The 18957-nt window shown below is 41.2% G+C and overlaps 1 protein-coding gene across 4 annotated transcripts; it reads left to right on the top strand.

The window, feature by feature from the left end:
- The first annotated feature begins 269 nt into the window (after positions 1-269).
- Positions 270-16808, top strand: nap1l1 (nucleosome assembly protein 1-like 1). Of its 4 annotated transcripts, XM_017682110.2 has the most exons (16): positions 270-436; positions 4116-4147; positions 5209-5297; positions 6716-6818; positions 7255-7396; positions 8356-8454; positions 9576-9704; positions 9859-9930; positions 10024-10163; positions 10516-10661; positions 10754-10773; positions 10898-11020; positions 11588-11620; positions 11714-11764; positions 12216-12250; positions 15426-16808. In XM_017682110.2, the coding sequence occupies exons 2-15, from the start codon at positions 4131-4133 to the stop codon at positions 12219-12221; spliced, it is 1170 nt and encodes a 389-aa protein (XP_017537599.1). In that variant the 5' UTR covers positions 270-436; positions 4116-4130; the 3' UTR covers positions 12222-12250; positions 15426-16808. The 4 variants fall into 4 exon arrangements, with proteins under 4 accessions (XP_017537599.1, XP_017537598.1, XP_017537597.1 ...); XM_017682109.2 differs by lacking the exon at positions 12216-12250 and having other exon boundaries at positions 8356-8436; XM_017682108.2 differs by lacking the exon at positions 12216-12250 and having other exon boundaries at positions 8356-8448.
- The last annotated feature ends 2149 nt before the right edge of the window (positions 16809-18957 follow it).

Genomic DNA, 18957 nt, shown 5'->3' with positions numbered 1-18957 from the left:
GTAAAGTGACTATATTTATGTTGTCGACACCATGACCCCTGGTTCCCATCGGCACCACTGTAAAGAAATCCGAGCCGGTAACAAAGCTACAAAGCGCGCGCACGGAAACGCTTCTTAAATTTTACAGTATCGGTGGAGTTCCCCTTTAAACTTCTCCGCACAACATGGCGGGACAGGCGGGAGCAGCGTCTGCGCGGTTCCCATTGGCTCCGCGTTGCCCCGGTGACTGCCGCCCTGCGTGATGACGCTATATGAGCGCGCGCGGCGGGAGCGCGCTCCCTTTTTTACCGCCATCAGAGCGGCGCGAGAGAGACACGCAGATCCAGGCTGAGGGGCAGCGAGAGTGACCGAGTCAGAGTCTCCGAGTCCGGCCTCAGTCCGCCTTCATCTCCGCTTAAAGACACAGACGCGCCGCTTCTCCGCGCCTCAGCTCTAGGTAAGCTGTGCTGCCCGGCTCTCCCGCGGTTTTCCCTCAGGAGGAGCGGAGCGCGGTCTGAAGATGGACGTGTTGAAGCTAGGCTAGGCTATGTTAAGCTAACGGAGCAGCGCGGCCCTTAGGCGGCCAGGGAGAAATGTCCGCTTCTCATGGTGCCGGCGAGGCTCTCCGCAGCTGCTGCCGCGGCTCTGGAAGCTGTCTGTGGATGATGTTTATCTCCACTCCGCCCCGCTAGCTTTAGCTGCACACCTCGATGTCCGTCTCCCCCTCACCCGTTCAGGAGCTCCGGGAGGCGCAGCTAAAGCTATCGGGCGGAGTGTAGCAGAGAATGGATGAGGATGGGGTGGAGAGGTAGAGGTGGAGAGATTAGGGAGCAATAAGTTTAGTTTTTTGCGATTTGAGCTGTTTGGGCCGCTCTGATATCGCATCTAGCGGGTTTGCTAACAGTTAGTTGTTACCTAATTTAAACCGTGTTCAATGGAGACCTCATCGGTTAACCTGCTAGGTTAGCGGGTTAAATTTATATCGGGAGAAAGGAGTTAGTCTGTGAAACCTTTACTTCAGAAGGGCCTTTTGGCAGAGAAAGTTGAGGCTCCACGCAGTGTGGAGTAACGGAAGACTATGGTATTTAATCAGCTCCTCCAGATCAGTGTTAATACAGTTAGTCATCTGCGACTTAAGAAGCTTTATAATCGACTCGTGTCGCTTCAGGACTGCGAAACGTGGTGGACGTCGTGCCGCGGTGTGGATGGGAGTTTCAGGTTTTGAGTTTTATTCCTGTATACGAGTCACATTTAGCATCAGAGCTAATGGCTTATCCGGACAGACGGAAGGAGAAACACGTGGAGCCGCTGCTGGGCAGGGCGAGGGGGGGAGCTGGCACAAACACGCGGAGCCTCTCGCTTGTGTGGAATTAGTGCGCTAAGAACGATCACCATTAATATCCACTTTTCCTTATCCTTGTTGTAAAACTCTGCCCCGCTTCTTGCCAGCTGGGTCACTGGGTACAAACTACAACCCCCCTCGCTGTGGAAAAAGTCTTGAGCATCGCCACTGTTGTGCCCTGTGGCTAAAAAGGTTTAAAATCCTATGCTTTGACAGTCAGAGAAACTTGTGAGACAAAACTGCAGGTTTGTAACGTTTGTTTATAACGGGGTGCAATGTCAGGCACATCTGTCTGGGCCTCTAGTTCCTAATGTAAGCCTGACTACTGTTTTAGCTCCACCAGTTCGTGCTGATGTTTAGTTTCTTTTAAATGGAAAATGGTCATGCAAAAATGAACTTGCAATTGTTTTTGTAAATAAACTCACGCTGGTGTTGTAAGTGGGGCTCCATGAAACACAGTGCAAGGAAAGTGTACTACATGAGCTGTTTTAAAGTAGTGACAATTTTCTGGTCTGTTAGTTTGTATTACGTATTACTATAGTAATAGGCCTGCCTACTGAAAGGTGCTGACAATGACAGCAGTGACGAGCATCTGTCTTGGACTGAATCCCTGCAGGCTGTTTTGAATATGGGCATTAAACTAGCTTATTTATGGTTACCATCACTCCAGAAAGCCCTCTGGAGGTTGAAGATTTCATAGTACTGTTACTGGAAAATGTAGTTACATTAACTCAGTGAATAGAGCCGTCAATGCTTTTGATATTCTGATGAATCATGTGGTTTCTTCATGCAGACTGGTTAATCAAGACTTTGACTTAAGATCTGCAGATGTTCCGCCTGCTGTTGAGTTAAAAATCGGATTGTAGTGTGTGAATTTGTAAGGAGAACTTTCACTTACCATTCAAACGGGTTTAAATGTTAAGCTAGAAATTGATAATTGATGGTAATGAAAACTAAATACCTTAAATCTCCTTAATATTTAATTTACTCATTATTAATTTAGCACCCCTGTTTCTCATTGGGGATCAATAAAGTACATCTGTTTATAAACCTTGTCAATAAGAAATTTGAGAGGTAACAAGTTTGTAGTTGTGTGTTTTGGGTGTTTAGTTCTAATAAAACCCTTGCAGTAATCCTTTGTAGCCACTCGCCAAATATCAAGGGGGTTCGGTCTCATGCTTTAGTCCGGCCTGTTGGCTGGCAGCGGGTTTTGCTGATAGCAGCACTTTAAAACTCTTTCAGAAGAATGACGTTATAAAAGTACTCCACTAAAGCATCCAGCCAACACTGGGTACCAACTGCTATAGATTAGTTTACTCATCTGAACACTGTGCTACAGTCTTTACTTAAAGCTGCTCAGCAAACATACTACAGGTTATGTTTTAAGGGGTAATTTAAGCCCTCACACATGTACAGGAGTATATATGCCCCTCTCCTTTTTTTAAAACATGTGGACATCAGTATTTGAAATTGGGTTAGAGTATCTATAGATATTTACACAATTTGATATGATGATTATTTTCAATATCATTTATTTCAAAAACTAATTTTGTCAGTGGAGAATACACCCCTGGCTTCAGTAACTGCTGCTGCCCCCTCTGGCAGAAACAACTGTCTCCTACAGCTGTCAACCAGTTTTTGACATTTACTGGAAGAAAATCTAAACCAAAACATTTCTGCCATCATGCTTTAGTTGGTTTGAAGTTCTTCTGATCAAATGCTGTCTTGTTTTTGCCAAACATGGCTTCTGGTACTACGGCCAAACAACGCTCTTTGGCTCATCTGTCTATAGCACATTCTTCCAGAAATCTTGGTCCTTGACTAGATGTACATTAACAAACTTTATTCTTGCCCTGGTGTTCTTGTTGGGCCACACAGGCTTCTTCCTGGTGCACCTCCTATGTAGAACAGATTTGTGCACTCCTAATGGTAGGTGCATGCACTTTCACTTCAGTGATTGGCTACCTGCAGTTTCTTGTGGTGATTCTGGGGTTCCTCGAGACTTATTTATAGCATATTGTCTTCTGCTTGGGGGCACCTGATTTTCAGTTTGACACACTTGAAAAAGTGATGGGAGTATAGTTACTTTTTGGTTTTGGTTAATTTCAATTATATAATGCAAATGTTAAGTGTCATTTATTACATTATGACCTTTTATCTAACAATCTTGACTTTGTTTGAATGAAGACAGGATATCTGTAGATCTAAGTTATGTCTAAAGGACCAGTTAATGTCTGTGTATGTATAGGTAACCATGTCAGTCAATGAACACTTTCCAGCCTTTGGCCTTCTTAAACGTGCTGTTTGTTACTGCACCTTGAAGATTGATATGTAAATGACCTCTTTTCTGGTTGGCTGTCCTGTTGTACTGCCTCTTTCAAAAAGACTGGGCTGATATGCTCAATGTTAATATTGGTGAGGTTTTATTAGTGCTGTCATTTATATTGGCTCCAATTCAAGTTTAAAAAAATGTATTAACATATAAAACTGCCTGGAGACCATTGTTTTGAACAAATTTTGAAATGTTGAGTGGACCATTTAATTCTGACATTGGACGTGTTTGTGGTGTCAATTTATTAGCATTTAACAGGCTAATACAGCTCAAGTCTGCTGAAAGCCTTGCTCCTGGCTGAGTTTTGCCTGTGCTTTGAATATCTACCCCATCACAGGCCTTTGTGTCGGCAGCTCTTTAACCAAAGGAAATTTCACTTTCTCTCAGGTTGAAGCACACTGCTGATTTTCATACGTTAATCTGGCCATTTATGGACTGATCTTTATTTAAATTTTTTTACAGGAATAACAGTGAAACATGGCAGACCTTGACAAGTAAGTACTGATGCTTTTATGCATTTTTAAGTTATTACCGTTTGTATTTGGCTTTTTCTTCCCCGCGTGTTAGCTTTGTGCTGTAGCCTTAGGAGAGTTTGTGCATTTTATTTAAAAACTTTAATTTCTGAATAATTTATAGTAGTTAGTAGGAAAAATCATAGCAGATACTGAATAATTTTATATATTCTGAAACATTTGCAGTGTGAATAACTTATTATAGATACTGAATAAGTTCCTATATTAAAAGGCAACTAATAATCCTCGGGTTTAAAGAATGTTTACTGCAGTATGAAATCACTTCCATATGTTGATCCTTAAACTGATCTGCTGTGCCGTTTGGGTTTTGTTTGCTGTGCTGGAGTTGATTCGTCTTCTCCCAGTTCATGTCAATCACAACCAGGCTCCTCCCACCTGCTGTCTCCTGAAGGGCCTTGAAGGGCTCCGCAGTGCTACTGTTAATACTGCCAGCCCAAAAACCCACACGTCTGGTCCAGCAGTTATTTGTGGCTCATCCGGAAGGAAAGCAGCTAGAAGTGTCTTCATTTATTAATACTAGAGGGTAATTGGTGTTCCAGCAGCAGACAAGACACCAAGAACCCAATATAAAAAATCCAGAATGTGTAGATAATGAGTGATTTATATTAGAATAAACACGTACTGTTCTGCAGAAATGCAAGTTGTCCTCTAAAGTGATCTGACTGCATTGTAAAGTCACTTCCTGGCTTTGTGGTGCTCTGTGCCTCTTGTAAACAGAGTATTGCTACAACATCTCCGATTTTCCTTTAGCACTACTGAGGAATAAGCCTTATATTTATAAAAACATTGTACAGATGGTATGTCAACAGGAACACGGACCCTTAGAAATACATGAAGGTTTTGTTTGGAGTAGTTTTAAGAGATGAAAATGGCAGTTTAATCAAAATGTGCATATAACACTAGCTAGTTGAATGATGGATGGAATCGTCACCCGACATGGCTGTGGCTTGATCAGTTGGAGCTGAAGGTGTCCCTGTATTTAACATGAGTCTCTAAACAATATTATCCTTTGTGTTTTTCAGTAAAGAGCAGGCTGAGCTGGACCCAGCTGATATGGAAGATGTTGAGGAGGTTGAGGAGGAGGAGACTGGAGAAGATGTTAACAGTAAAGGTTTGACATTTTTAGTCTGCTGAATGCATTGCCCCCCCCCCCCCCAAAAAAAAAGTTGATTTCCTGAAAATATGTAACATAGCACTTGTGGAATGTTGTTCTTATAGACAATTAGCTTGCCCATTAAATGCCTTTCTTTGTAATGCAAATTGGTATAATTCATCGTTGGTATCGTTCATTAACACTTCTAATTGAACATGTTAAATTTCCAGTATATATTAGGTAGGCTGTAATATGCTGATTGGTTAATTAAGAGGGAAGATGAGAATGAATCTCACTTACTGTGGCTTTTGTACTTATTAGAGGTATAGCTTTTGTCTGAGCTGAATTAGGCTGTGTAGCCCAGAATTGGGGAACATTAACGCAAAAACTAGCAAAATGATTGAATCTTGTGTGCATCATTGCACCTTTGAGACTGGTGTATTTTTAGACTCAGAGGAAGTTGAGATCAAACTGCAGCTCTGTCTCAAATGCTTATCACAGTTATGCTCAGTCATCAGCTGGAAGGAGGTGTGTGTGTGTGTGCGCGTGTTATTTGATATCAGTTTTTGACCTCTGTGACCTTATCAATGTTCAGTAGCTGTTTGCTGACCATCAGGAGAGTGAACAGTATCTGTGCAAGTGTAAGCGTGAGTGTGCTAAATCGTGCAGTGTGTTGAATAATGTAGGGCTCCCCAGTCTGGCTGGCTGAAGGGTGTGTTTTATGTGGTGCTTCAATTACACCATTATCCTCCTGTAGGAGTTTTTTTTTAATTTTGGCAGTTTTGTAAAGTTGCCCTGGTGTTGTGAATAGACCCGATGCAATTAATGGTTTTCAAAATTGAATATTAGATCTACTATTTTATAGACAACTAAAGTTCTTTCATTCAGATTTCTAACTGTGCAACAAGATTTCTTTTATGGACCAAGGAAACTTTAGTCTTGTCCTCTGCGTTTTCTGTAGTGTACAGTCAGAATATCTCTGTGGATCATATAAACATTAGTAAAACTAGGGCTGGGTGATGTGGCAAGCATATTATGCTGTAAGACATTTTCACCATACATTTAGTTTTTCCTGAGGTTTAAGAAGTTGCAGAACCTGTTATGCCACACATAAAAAGGCTACAATAGTAGTGGTATTAATCATAAGTCAAAGTACAATCATTTTTGTGTTTTACAAAGTACACTGTATTCAACTGGCCTAACTGTGCTCACGTTGTAATAAAACATGTTCTTTTATGTGCTGATTGTACCAACAGTATGTTCAGAAAAGCATATTTGCCCACCACCAAGTAAAGCATTGCATAGATATTTCTGACGGTTGATGTTGACTTGATCAGCTAATCATTTCAAGCCTGTCTTTAAGAAATTAAGTGCTTGTCTTCAAATTTGACTGACAGTTTGGCTCACATGTAACACTTGCTTTTCTATGTGTTTAGAGAGGCAGTTGACTGTGCAGATGATGCAGAACCCTCAGATTCTGGCAGCTCTGCAGGAGCGACTGGACGGCCTTGTGGGTTCTCCCTCGGGGTACATGGAGAGGTGGGAACGTTCATATTTGGTAACAAAAAGCCCAAAACAAAGGGTTTTTGGCAATCAAATTTTAGCAGCTTGTTAATATGCTAGAACACTAGAATGGCTTATGAATGCCTGGCAGCTACATCTGTGTCCTAAACCAGCTTAGCGCTCAACTGCAACCAGGGGCTGGGGGGAGGAATTGACATTTGTCTTATTAAAATGCTACTAACCAGTCTAAAGGACTATGTGCTACTGCAAAAACAATTGTAGGCATGCTGCTAAATTTTGCTGTAGTGCTGAAACATTTTTCATTAAGTGGACTTATTCTGTATTGTGTTAATCTTGGAATGTTCTGTTATTGTTAAAATGCTGATCATGCATACTGCATGAAAAGCTATATTTTATGCCTGTCGCTACACCTAGACTCAGTATTGAGGGTATTTTTGTGTTTCCTGTCCAGCTTACCAAAGGTAGTGAAGAGACGTGTAAATGCACTTAAGAACCTGCAGGTGAAATGTGCCCACATCGAGGCAAAGTTTTATGAAGAAGTTCATGAGCTGGAGAGGAAGTATGCTGCTCTGTACCAGCCTCTGTTCGACAAGGTGAGAACACCGCTGCATCTTACAGCTTCCTGTTCTATCTGTACAGGCTCTCCTCTGAAAAATCTCCTTCAGAGTTGTCTGCAGCCGTGCGAGCTATAGCAACATTTAGCCAGGCAAAATCACCTTCAACCTCAAACTAATATAGAATTAAATTCTCAGATTGAGCTGCTGCAGTAATGGAGAGGGGATGCAAATCTGAATTGTAATGATTTCTTTAGAAATTGGTTAAAAGCAACACTTGCATTTCACCCTGATTTGATTAGATTTTGATTTGATACAGATCGTTTAAAATTCTTGGCTACACTTGGAAAATAGGGATGCGTTGAAATGAGGTTGCTGAAATTTTGGTCCAATGCTGATGACCAGTGTTTTTCATGCATGTGTCTGCCGATGCTGATGTTCCTTTTACATGTAGAAATTGGTCGGCGTTAGTTAAGTAGGGTTACAAATGCAGTAAATTGTAATGCTGCAGTTCAGTGTTGCCTAAACCTTGTTCTATCACCGTACATTAAATACAAGTGTGTATTTGAAATATTGTTCAAATGTCACGTCAATACAATTTTGTTTTCAAATTATACGCTAATGATGTGTTTCTTAGTGTTTTTGCTAGAAAGAATTAACTTTATTGAGCCGTATTCTAATCTTTTGAATTTTAATATTCAAACATCAATGGGTTTCTACACATGTACAAGTGTATAACCTATAGTGAAAACTTTTAAATAATTGTTCCTTCCCAAAAATTAAGCTTTACTCATTTACTGGTATGATGCACTGAGAGGAAATGTACTGTTTCTGTGAACAATACAGCTCTTTCTTGGATTTGATTCCCTTTGACTTCAGAACTGACTGTTCTGCCTGCCTGTTCATTGTTCAGACTATTTTAGTACTGGCTAATTGGTGTTTTGGGATGTTGGTGAAGCTGTAGTTGTATGGATGGGCTAACTGCTGTGTGTTTACAGAGGAGTGACATCATCAAAGCTGTGTATGAGCCCACAGATGAAGAGTGTGAGTGGAAACAGGAGGAGGAGGAAGAGCTGACAGTAAGTAAGCAGGTACAGGTGAGCATTACCTGCATGCTCAAAACTGGACCTAAAACCATCACACACAATCTCATTTTACCAGAACACTGCTGTTAATGTGCTGTCTGCATTAACTGTACATTTTATGACCATATAAATGCATCTTGCAATTGTATTATACACCTGTGTGCATGCACTCAATTTGATTGATCTCGGGTGTTGCTGCTGAGTGTTCGTTTCCTGTGTGATTGAAGCTTATTGTTAACATTTATTAACGTTATGTCGATACTCAAACACTAGTCATTGTTACTCTAGAACACTAGTCATTGCATCTTTCCACTTGTAACTGTTGCCAGTTATTACTTGATGTCTGTCCCAAGTACCTCCAATCCAAGTACCTTAATACTGAGGATCGAATAATGCCAGTTCGTTCTTTATATTCTTAAGCCTCACAACTTGGGTAAGATTCTTGACTACAGATAACTCCACAGTAAAGTCACTTAATTTTTTTTGTATTTTGTCTTGTAAGACTATTTTAGGGTTATACCTTTGACTTATCAAACGTAAATGATTTTCATATTGCTCCAACAGACATGCAGTAGTTGCTATTTTCTGTTTTTAAACTCAGTTTAATGCTAGTTTAAAACAAGGAGCAGCACAGCTAGTAAAGTGTGATTCTGGTATAGGTTCTTGCTTCTGCTGGCATATTCTGCTCACAACAAGTTTCAAAGTAGACAAAACAATGTTCACTTGCTCTCATTTCAATTATCAGTGTTTAGAGGAAATGTGGCTAAAACACACACTGGAGATTCAGATTATAGCTTTTAATTGTCTATCAAATTGTTTCGCTCTGAATACATTTAGATATCTTCTGAAAACGCTCCTCAATGATCCAGGTTTTGGATAATGTCAGTTTGTTTTGTCTACGACAGTAGAGTAAACACTAACAGACGAGAAACCAAGGAATGGATCTGGATCATATGTTTTAATGTACTTAAAAATGCATGCATCAACTCTTACATCCCTAGTTACAATGTAAAATGTATTTACAATATAGCACTATATGCACAGTTTGTTTAAACTGCCTTTTTGTGGGAACAATGCTGGGTCCCTGTATCTCTGGCTTTTTACACAGCTCCCTTTGTTTTGGTCCATAACAGGAGGAGATGAAGGAGAAAGCTAAGCTGGAGGAGGAAAAAAAGGATGAAGAAAAAGAGGACCCTAAAGGAATCCCTGAATTCTGGCTTACTGTCTTTAAGAATGTGGACCTGCTCAGCGAAATGCTGCAGGTGAGCTGTGTGTGGGTGGGCATGTGAGAAAATGGGTCATTCAGGCTGGGTGTTTACAGCTTTGTATATATGCTTTGCTGCCACCTAGTGATGCTGAAATGTAGCTTTATTTCCTTTGCACTTGACTGTAATATGCTGATTCTCTTCTGCGCAGGAACATGATGAGCCAATCCTCAAGCACTTACAAGACATCAAAGTCAAATTCTCTGATGCAGGCCAGCCAATGGTGTGTTAAATATGTTCATATGTTAATGCAGCTTAAACAGCACAGCAGTTTAAGACTAGCATCTTATACTGTTTTCTCTCTCTGCTCCTCCAGAGTTTCACATTAGAGTTCCACTTCGAACCCAATGACTTCTTCACAAACACAGTTCTGACCAAAACCTATAAGATGCGATCTGAGCCAGACGAGTCAGATCCATTCTCCTTCGATGGGCCAGAAATTATGGGCTGCACAGGGTATGACACTTATACTTGCTCTCAAGATAAAACACGCAAAACTGTTTTTCGTACAGCAGTTAATTTGACTACAGTTGCTCAGTAGTTGTAACTTTTGTTCTTTTACTTGATAAAGTTCAAGATTTGTCATGTAACTGAATTGTTACAGGAACAGCACCATCTGATAGTTTTGTCTGAGACTGTAGAGTGAACGCTTAGCTTGATGCCATATCTATTAGTTATCTATTCCAGCGTTCCAAAATAAACACTGTTGGATCACATGTTCACGTTGATGAATCGTGTGTTTTTTATTCCCTGATATGGAACAATTTTAGCTACAGTGTCGTTATTGACTTTCTCCATTTCTGGTTAGGTGCACGATCGACTGGACCAAAGGCAAAAATGTTACATTGAAAACCATCAAAAAGAAGCAGAAGCACAAGGGTCGTGGCACAGTCCGAACGGTTACAAAAACGGTCCCCAACGATTCTTTCTTCAACTTTTTCTCTCCTCCTGAAGGTACACTCAACTTTCTTAGACCTGAGATTAAGTTAAGATTTGGAATGTTCTGTTAAGTGTTAATCACTAGTCTGTCATTTGTTCTCTTTCAGTACCTGAGAGTGGGGAGCTGGTGAGTAAATTGGCTTAATCACTCATAAGACTAAAATAAAACAAAATAAAAAGTAATCGCTCTATGTACACGCACTCAGCAAATGGTCACTTTAAATGTAGCTAAGCACTTTTGTGCCTTTCAGGACGAGGACTCTGAGGCAGTCCTGGCAGCTGACTTCGAGATCGGTCACTTCATCCGTGAGCGCATTGTTCCCCGAGCCGTTCTCTACTTCACTGGAGAGGCCATCGAGGATGACGATGACGACGTAAGTGGATGTTTCAGGGTGTTGGTAGTGCAGCTAAGGGCAGCCTGCAGATATATAAAATGTTCAAAAGAGGCTTGCACAAAGTAGTGCCACACTGACAAACTGTACCAATGTAGTGCTGTTGCCTCAAAGCAATCAGGGCCTAGGTTCGATATCTCCTTCTGCGACCCAGGAGGATCCGTGGTTTAGCATGTTTTATGCTAATAACCTCAAGGAAAAACCATTCAAGTGATGTGGTGTCCATGAAGATATCCTAGAATTTTCAGTGACACACAAGCCAAATAAATGCATTGTTGAGACATGCCTTTGCATACAGACCATGTATACCTCTTGATGTTGGTATGCTTAAGTTCAAAACGGCGGCCTTGGTATCATGATGGCTGGTGTTTCTGGCCTGTCTTTTAAATGCAGGTCTAGCACCCTCAGGCACCAGCTAGTATGTTCAAAAAACATTTGTGCTGGTTGGACAGACTTGTTATAATATGGTGCTTAATTGACCTAATGATAAATCTTAACTTTCAGTATCTGCTGATTTGTGTCTTATTAATACTTATTTACTTTTTTCAGTATGATGAGGAGGGAGAGGAGGCTGATGATGAGGTAAGTTAAACAGTGTGCGGTTTTATTTTAAATTTTTTTGTAAAAAAAAGCCAGCTTTTGGTTCTTAATGATCCTAATGTTGTTGTTCTGTAGGAGGGAGAGGAGGAGGCAGATGAAGAGAACGATCCAGATTATGAGCCGAAGGTACAAATCCTCCCCTCTCAGGGTCTGTTTCAGACTGATTTCAACATACAGAATGCATACTGACCAGTGCAGCTCAAACAGTTACTCTACGACAGAGTTTGGCTCAGAGTGGTGTTGTAGTTATTACAAGTTAATTCTGCAAGATCTGTGATGGAACTCCGTTCTAACATTCTGCTAATGGGTTTTTGGAATTGCGTGCATGGCTTTTTTTTTTTTCTTTTGTGCTTCTCATATTTGCTCTAAAATCAACATGCAAATGAATCATTTTACTAATCATACATGATGGAAGGGCTATGTGTGTAATTTTTGGTTTATAAGCACTTGCTTTTTGCACTCTTCTGCCCCCCCCCCCTCCTCCCTCTGTCAGCCACAGTGTGATTTTTATACTCATGTTGTGATCTGCAGTCAGTCTGGCATGGTGTGAGCCTGTCTCTAAATTTCTCCTCACTAGGTGTAAATGGTGTCTGTAGAAATAACCCAGTCCTGGTAGGTACAGCTTGTGACTCTTCAGCTTTTAATGCCCCCTTTACTCTCCACCATCCTACCCCAGCTCTGTGTACCTACCCCATCACCCCCACCCCCGTCCCCAACACTGTACACTAACATTAGCTGGCTGTGGTGTTCCTAAATAACATTAGTGGGATTGCATCTGCGTCTGTATCTCTTCTGTATGTTGAATCTGCCCAGTTGAACCCCACTGATGACCAGTCACTGCTGGACCACCACTCCAGGGCTGACTGGTTCGGGTAAAGACCACCTGCACTGTCTGTCCTGTTGGTGGAGTGTTAATCATTATTGTACCATCCCTCCATCTGTGACAGTCTGTTTATCAGCAAATCCGATTGTCTTGACTGTAACGGAGTGATTATCCTTGAACACTAATTTTGGGCTGCTGTTTGGGTGTGTGAGGACCTTCAGTCTCCCTCTAGTGGCATTAAAGTTCTGCAGTACTTTTTGAGTGGAAATTTGGGTAGTGACTGTACACCTGCTAAACGTGATTTTGAGCTAACGGCTAGTGTTGGCACTGTTGGAGTTGAGATGGGCTCTAAAGTACTTCATTTAGTTGAGAAACTGGTAACTTGGAGAATTTGGCTTTTTTTTCCAGATTTTCTGCATAATTCAGTGGTCTTGAGTCTTTTAAAGGGTTTTGTTAATTCGTTTGCTGCAGAAACACACCAGTTTGGTTTTCCTTAGTGGTGGCGTGAACAAGGGGTAATATCGAACACAAATAAGCCGTTTTATTTACCATCCAAAACCACCAGTGAATCTACATGTATTGTTTGAGACAGACAAGACCAACTACCTATGAGCCATGTTTCATTAGATTGAGTTCAGGATTGCTACATCCCTAAATAAGGGATGTCTGAGTCCCATCATCAGCACTGTAGATTGACAAGTTTCTCTAGAGTGGAGCGTTTCACATCATACCACTCTGAACCACTTTTAATTATGCAGAATTCTTTTCAATTTTCCATTTTATTTATTTTTTAAATGGTAAGATATTTAGCTGAGAAGCGTTACTAAACACAAATCAATGACTCAGTTCACATACTTTGCTGTCATTAATCTAAATTAAGGTATTGAGTTGCTTTTAGCTGAAGGGTGTTAACTGCAGTAGCTAAGCTATCTAATAACATGCATGTTTTAGGTCAGCACAATCAGAACAGACTTTAGGATTTTCTCCGGTGGACAGTCACTGTCAAAGCACAAACATGCAGTTGCAAAGTCAGAACAGGATCGTTTGGTTATTAAATTCACGGTTATTGGCTTTATAGAGCAGATGTGTTTTGTTAACCACACCAAACCCTCTGGGCTGCTTTACTTTCATTTCAGTTGGATTCAGTTGATCTCTAAAGGTGCTGCAGAATGCTGTTTGTTCTTGTGTGGCAGTCAATCTCTGCTGAATAGCTGTTAAGGTGTAGTGTGTGGGGGGGGGGGGTTAACCAGTTAAATTGGTTTTAATGCTAATTGGTAACATTTACATTAATTTATTAGTGAATTTTGTATCTTGTGGTTGAACCGGCCCACACATGCACCATACAGCTGGATTCGTGTGGTGGTTTTTTTTTTTTTTTTTTTTTTTTTTCCCCTCCAAATTAGACGTGCTTGCTTTGACCTACATTAATGGGTGCTCTGAGTTTGTACTAGTCACTGTTCACCCATCTTTACCTGCTGTAACAAATGACCATGAACCTGCTGTAGAGCAGAAACTTATAAAAAAAGACTTTTTAAGACTTTCTGCTTGGAGATGTTTCTGTTCAGGAAGTCTTTCTGGCATGTCTTAATTACCTCAGGTCCTACAAATTCTAAACATTTTGCCAACCTGTTATACGGTGCTTTTTGGAAATCACTGGTATGAGTGTTCTCAAACAGTTGATGTAGAAACTTTTTGCCGTTTTTCTTTTTTGTATTTTGACTTATCCGGTGGGGTCTGAATAAATGACATTAACCTTGACCGCTATGTTTTCAGATTGTCGAGTTAGTTCTCTGTTGCTGTTATACGGTCATTGGAGCCTTAGTGGACTCCCCAGTAGTAGAACTGTTGAGGCGAAGGGTTGCAGTGATATCAATCATGAATAGGCAAAAAATTCCACATATTATGGGGATGCTTACATTTGACTCATTTTAAACTATTTGACTCTTACACAGAGCATTTTGTTTAGATGGCACATGGCTGCTGTGTTAATCTGTATTTTATTCATTTTACTGCATTTGTCACCCTTCAGTAATGATCCTGGTAGGTTTCCCAGCTGAAATTGTACACTTGAATTATGGACAAGTTGCACCCAAACCAGAAGTCCATTAGAACCATTTGGATTGACATGATGCTTTTGCTTTTTAATGGGAATTGGTTCAATGGATCCCATTACTAGTTTCCTAGTTAAGCCATTAGTTTCCTGTTAAACAATCAAACCTTTACACTGTAAAATCACAACGTACCAGTAGTGATAAGCACCACTTAGAACAAAGACTCTTTCCTCTTTTTGTTTATTTTTTATTTTTAGTGGCTTTGACTTCTGGAAAGCAGAAACATCTTCAAGCAGTGGGTTTTACCCCTGCTGAGAGCAATAGAACATCAGTTGGACTTGGATTCTTTTACCGGTTTAAACACTCCGCACTGATTAGTATAGGTCAATATTTAAAGCAGTGTCTGCTTCACCAACCTGGAGAGAAAGCAATAGTTTGGTTTAGAATAAAAAAAGTAAAATTTCCTCACGTAGTCAATCAGCTTGGACATGTTTGGTGTCTATGGTTAGTTTTTTAGTTTAGCACTGGAGATGTAATACCAATATAGCTAACGAGTAATATCCTGCTAATTTGCATGGTGCTGACTGCGTTCTTAAATCACACTTGCTTCAGTCAGTAATCTGAAAGATTCACTTTAATGAAAAACAGAAATGGGCTTTAATTTAATTTTCTCCAAGTTTGTCTGAATGTATCATGTTTTCAGTGCTAACTGGAGTGATGAGCATTATGGGTTTATCCCACCAATTAATGCCAAGCTATGATCTATTACTTGTTGGCTACATTAGCTTTGCTGGTGCAGTGCTAAAATGTACGAAGCAAACTTCAGACACCAAACCGGTCTTGATTTTAAGTGCATGTGAGTAATATTATGGTCTGCCTTAAGTGTCTCAGATTTTCCATGCTTGTGTTGCAGAAGGATGCCAACCCCCCAGCAGAGTGTAAGCAGCAGTGATGGAGCTCCACCGTGGTTGGGATTCCACTGCACTGTAACGGCTTTCGAAAACATAGTTCCTTACCGCCTTATAATGTTTTGTATTTTTCTTGGTAGAAATAATTGAGAAATTACAGTTTTTGTTACAAAAAAACACACTCATTAATGGAGCTGTGGCTCGTTCATCATTTAGTATTTTACTAGACCCGTTTTTGTTTGCTTTTTTTTCCTTCTGTAAAATAGTTAGAATGCAGAGAAATCCCTCAAACGCATGACTCGTTTCTTCACTGCTAAAGTAGTTGGGTTCTTGTGATGTCTTTTGTTGTATTGCTCTTAGACAACAGCTGTGGGAAGATTGTTTTGAGGCATGATTAAGGAAGACAAGTAACCATTCCCCCTCTTTATGCAGTTTAAGGTGCATGATGAAGGAAAATGCATCAAGTTAATGTTTTGGGACATTCCAATGTGCTAAATTGCTTGGTTCAGCAAGAATTGATAACATTATTAGTCTGAATGTGCAAGGACAAGTTAAAGTATCACATTCCAGCCTAATGGGGAATTGGCTCTGCCTCTTTAGCTAAGGGGTGGAGCCAATAGCTATAGCACGACTTGACTCTTCTGCAGCTCAATTCCGAATGGCTCCCTATTGCACTTCCCAGTGCTGTTTAATTGCAGATGGCATTATTTCATGCCCTATATAGGGATGAGGTAAATAGGGGGTATTTGAGATTCAGGCTATTTTAGCACTTTTAATTGTCATGTGCCAATGGCATCTTCATGTGTAGCCTGTGTCTGAGCTCTGAGGGGATGTTTTGGTACAAATTTTCACACTTTTGCTTTATTCAACTTGGGTTAACTGATGGGATACGGGTGGGGACCAGTTTAACCCAGGTTAACATGCAAAGACGACAGTTAATTAAGACTGTGTTGAATTAGCACTTTGAGCAATCAAAATTTGCAGATGTCAATTTAGCACTAGCTTTTGCTGTGCAGGGCTGGACCAATTAAAACGAGGCAGAAAACGAGCTGGTTTTGACTAAACGGTTCTGATTTAGCTAACTTTGACTGTTTTTGAAGCTTGTTCAGTTGGTGATGACCCAGCCTCAGCATAGCAAGTCTATCACTGTGAAGGGGTCTGTGTACAAGTGTGAAATGTACAGTCAGGTTTTTGTAGCCTGGTCTCTGTTGTAGCCCGGCAGAAAGAGCAATAGCGCCCCTTGGAGCCGGCCCCGATGCCCTTTTGTAGCCTCTGAACAGTGAGTGCACACTGCAGCTGTTGTCAAAGTGAAATGCCATGCTACAGATACTAATGTACTCAATAACTGTTCGTGGATGTATATTCATGAAATAAATGGGTTAAACGTGTGCCGTTTTCATTTGCTTTTCCACTTGGTTGCTCTAAACCTTCTAAACTAACCTGTGTAGAACTGCTTAATATGCAGAACAGAAAGGGAAAGCAAAATCCCAATGACTTTTCAGGAATGGGGAGGGTTGGTACACCATTCTTGCTTGCACAATCAATACAGAAGTCTTCAGATGGATCCTCATCTGTGACCCCATCTTGCATGTCAACATGAGTAGAATCCAAAATATCTAATGCATTTCAGAAACAAGTGATGTAGACTAAAGTGAACCTTGTGGGCACAGCGGCATTTGAACACTTTGCCACCTTTTAAGTACACAGGTGGATCTATTAAGCTTTGGGGTTGTGTTGCAGCCATAAACCTTGCAGGTAAATGGAATACAGTTTTAACGGTCAAGCTGTAGTCTGTAACGGGGCAATGATCCAACTCCTTGAAGACACAAGCTGAAGCTTTTGGAATGGCCATAGCAGTGTCCTCCAATGAGCGTCACTCAATAACATGCTGTGCATGAAAGATGGCTCAAGAATGTCACAAAGCTGTAAGTCTTATGTGAGGAGTGAATATTCATAAAGCAAGCATAGAAAGACTCATAGCTGGCTCTGCATGCTGATATCTCTTTGGGTCTTGGTAGGATGTTCAAGTTTGGTTTTTTTTTTATGTTGGTATAGAATCTCTGCATTAATGTTGCAGGAAAGTTGCTTTTTTTTTAAAAAAATTAGATTTATGTATTTTACCTCACTTGTTTCCATAATATCCAACAGGCAGGCAATAATTTAAATGCACAAATGATTTGATTTCATTTTGTCTGTGTTGTTCCACACGTTTTTATCTGTAAGCTTTGCCTCTTGTAAATGCTGAAGCACTAATAGAGCAAAAAGTCTATCCATAATTTAGAATCAGAATCAGAAGTAGTTTTATTGCCATTGTCAATAAACAGGATTCACAGACTAGGAATTTGCTTCGGCATGAAGGTGCAACATAAAAACAAGTAGTAATAGGCATGCAAAATTAAGTCCACATAAATAAATACTCTATGCAAATATAAAATATAGATAGAATGAATAAAAATAAAAATACAAAAGGCATGTACAACAGTACTATATACAAACAGTGCACGTGGAGTATTGCAATTCAAGTAAAGTGACCAAGGCAGGGTTCTAAAGAGGTAAGTGACGTGATTATATATTGTTCTTGAGTCCAATGGCAGAGGAGAAGAAACTGTTCCTGTGGCGGGAGGTTCTGGTCCGAGTGGACCGAAGCCTCCTGCCCGAGGGGAGTGGATCAAATAGTAGTGGTGACTCACCCCATAATAGGGGTGAGAAGGGTCTGCTATAATCCGATCCGCTCTCCCCACAGTCCTGGAGACGTACAGGTCTTGGAGAGATGGGAGGCTGCATCACCTTCTCAGTGGAGCGCACAATGCGCTGCAGCCTTTGTCTGTCCCTGGCAGTGACCCCGGTATACCACACTGTGATGGAGGAGCTGAGGATGGACTCGATGATGGCCATGTAGAACTGTACCATCAGCTGGGCTGGCAGTTTGGCTTTCCTCAGCTGCTGCAGAAAGTACATCCTCTGCTGGGCCTTCTTGATGAGGGAGCTGATGTTCAGCTCCCACTTGAGGTCCTGGGTGATGGTGGTGCCAAGGAACCGGTAACAGTCCACAGTGGTGATGGGGGTGTCGGTAAGGATAAGGGGGGGCAGGGGGCTTGTGGCTTTCCTGAAGTCCACAGTCATCTCCACTGTCTTCTGGGCATTGAGCACCAAGTTGCTGTTGCTGCACCAGGTCACCAGCCGGTCCACCTCCTTCCTGTAGGCAGACTCATCACCGTCTGAGATGAGTCCAATGAGGGTGGTGTCGTCCGCAAACTTAATCAGTTTGACAGAGTCATGGATGGAGCTGCAGTAGTTGGTGTACAGGGAGAAGAGCAGAGGGGAAAGTACACAGCCCTGAGGAGATCCTGTGCTTAAAGTCCGCGTGTCCGAGACAATCTTCCCCAGCCGTACTCGCTGACTGTGGTCCGTGAGGAAGTCTGTGATCCACCTGCAGGTGGAGTCAGGCACATGGAGCAGAGAGAGCTTGTCCTGGAGCAGAGTGGGAAGGATAGTATTGAATGCAGAGCTGAAGTCCACAAACAGGATCCTAGCGTA

This window comes from Pygocentrus nattereri, chromosome 1 (assembly GCF_015220715.1).
Source record: "Pygocentrus nattereri isolate fPygNat1 chromosome 1, fPygNat1.pri, whole genome shotgun sequence".
In the NCBI taxonomy this organism is placed as follows: Eukaryota; Metazoa; Chordata; class Actinopteri; order Characiformes; family Serrasalmidae; genus Pygocentrus; species Pygocentrus nattereri.
This window is presented reverse-complemented; position numbering and strand designations above follow the sequence as displayed.

What these genes read in the sequence shown, in the direction of transcription:
- nap1l1 (XM_017682107.2), top strand. An exon ending in CCCTCGGGGTACATGGAGAG is followed by an intron (nt 6,819 to 7,254) that starts GTGGGAACGTTC and finishes TTTCCTGTCCAG; the next exon opens with CTTACCAAAGGTAGTGAAGA. An exon ending in TGCTCAGCGAAATGCTGCAG is followed by an intron (nt 9,705 to 9,858) that starts GTGAGCTGTGTG and finishes TCTTCTGCGCAG; the next exon opens with GAACATGATGAGCCAATCCT.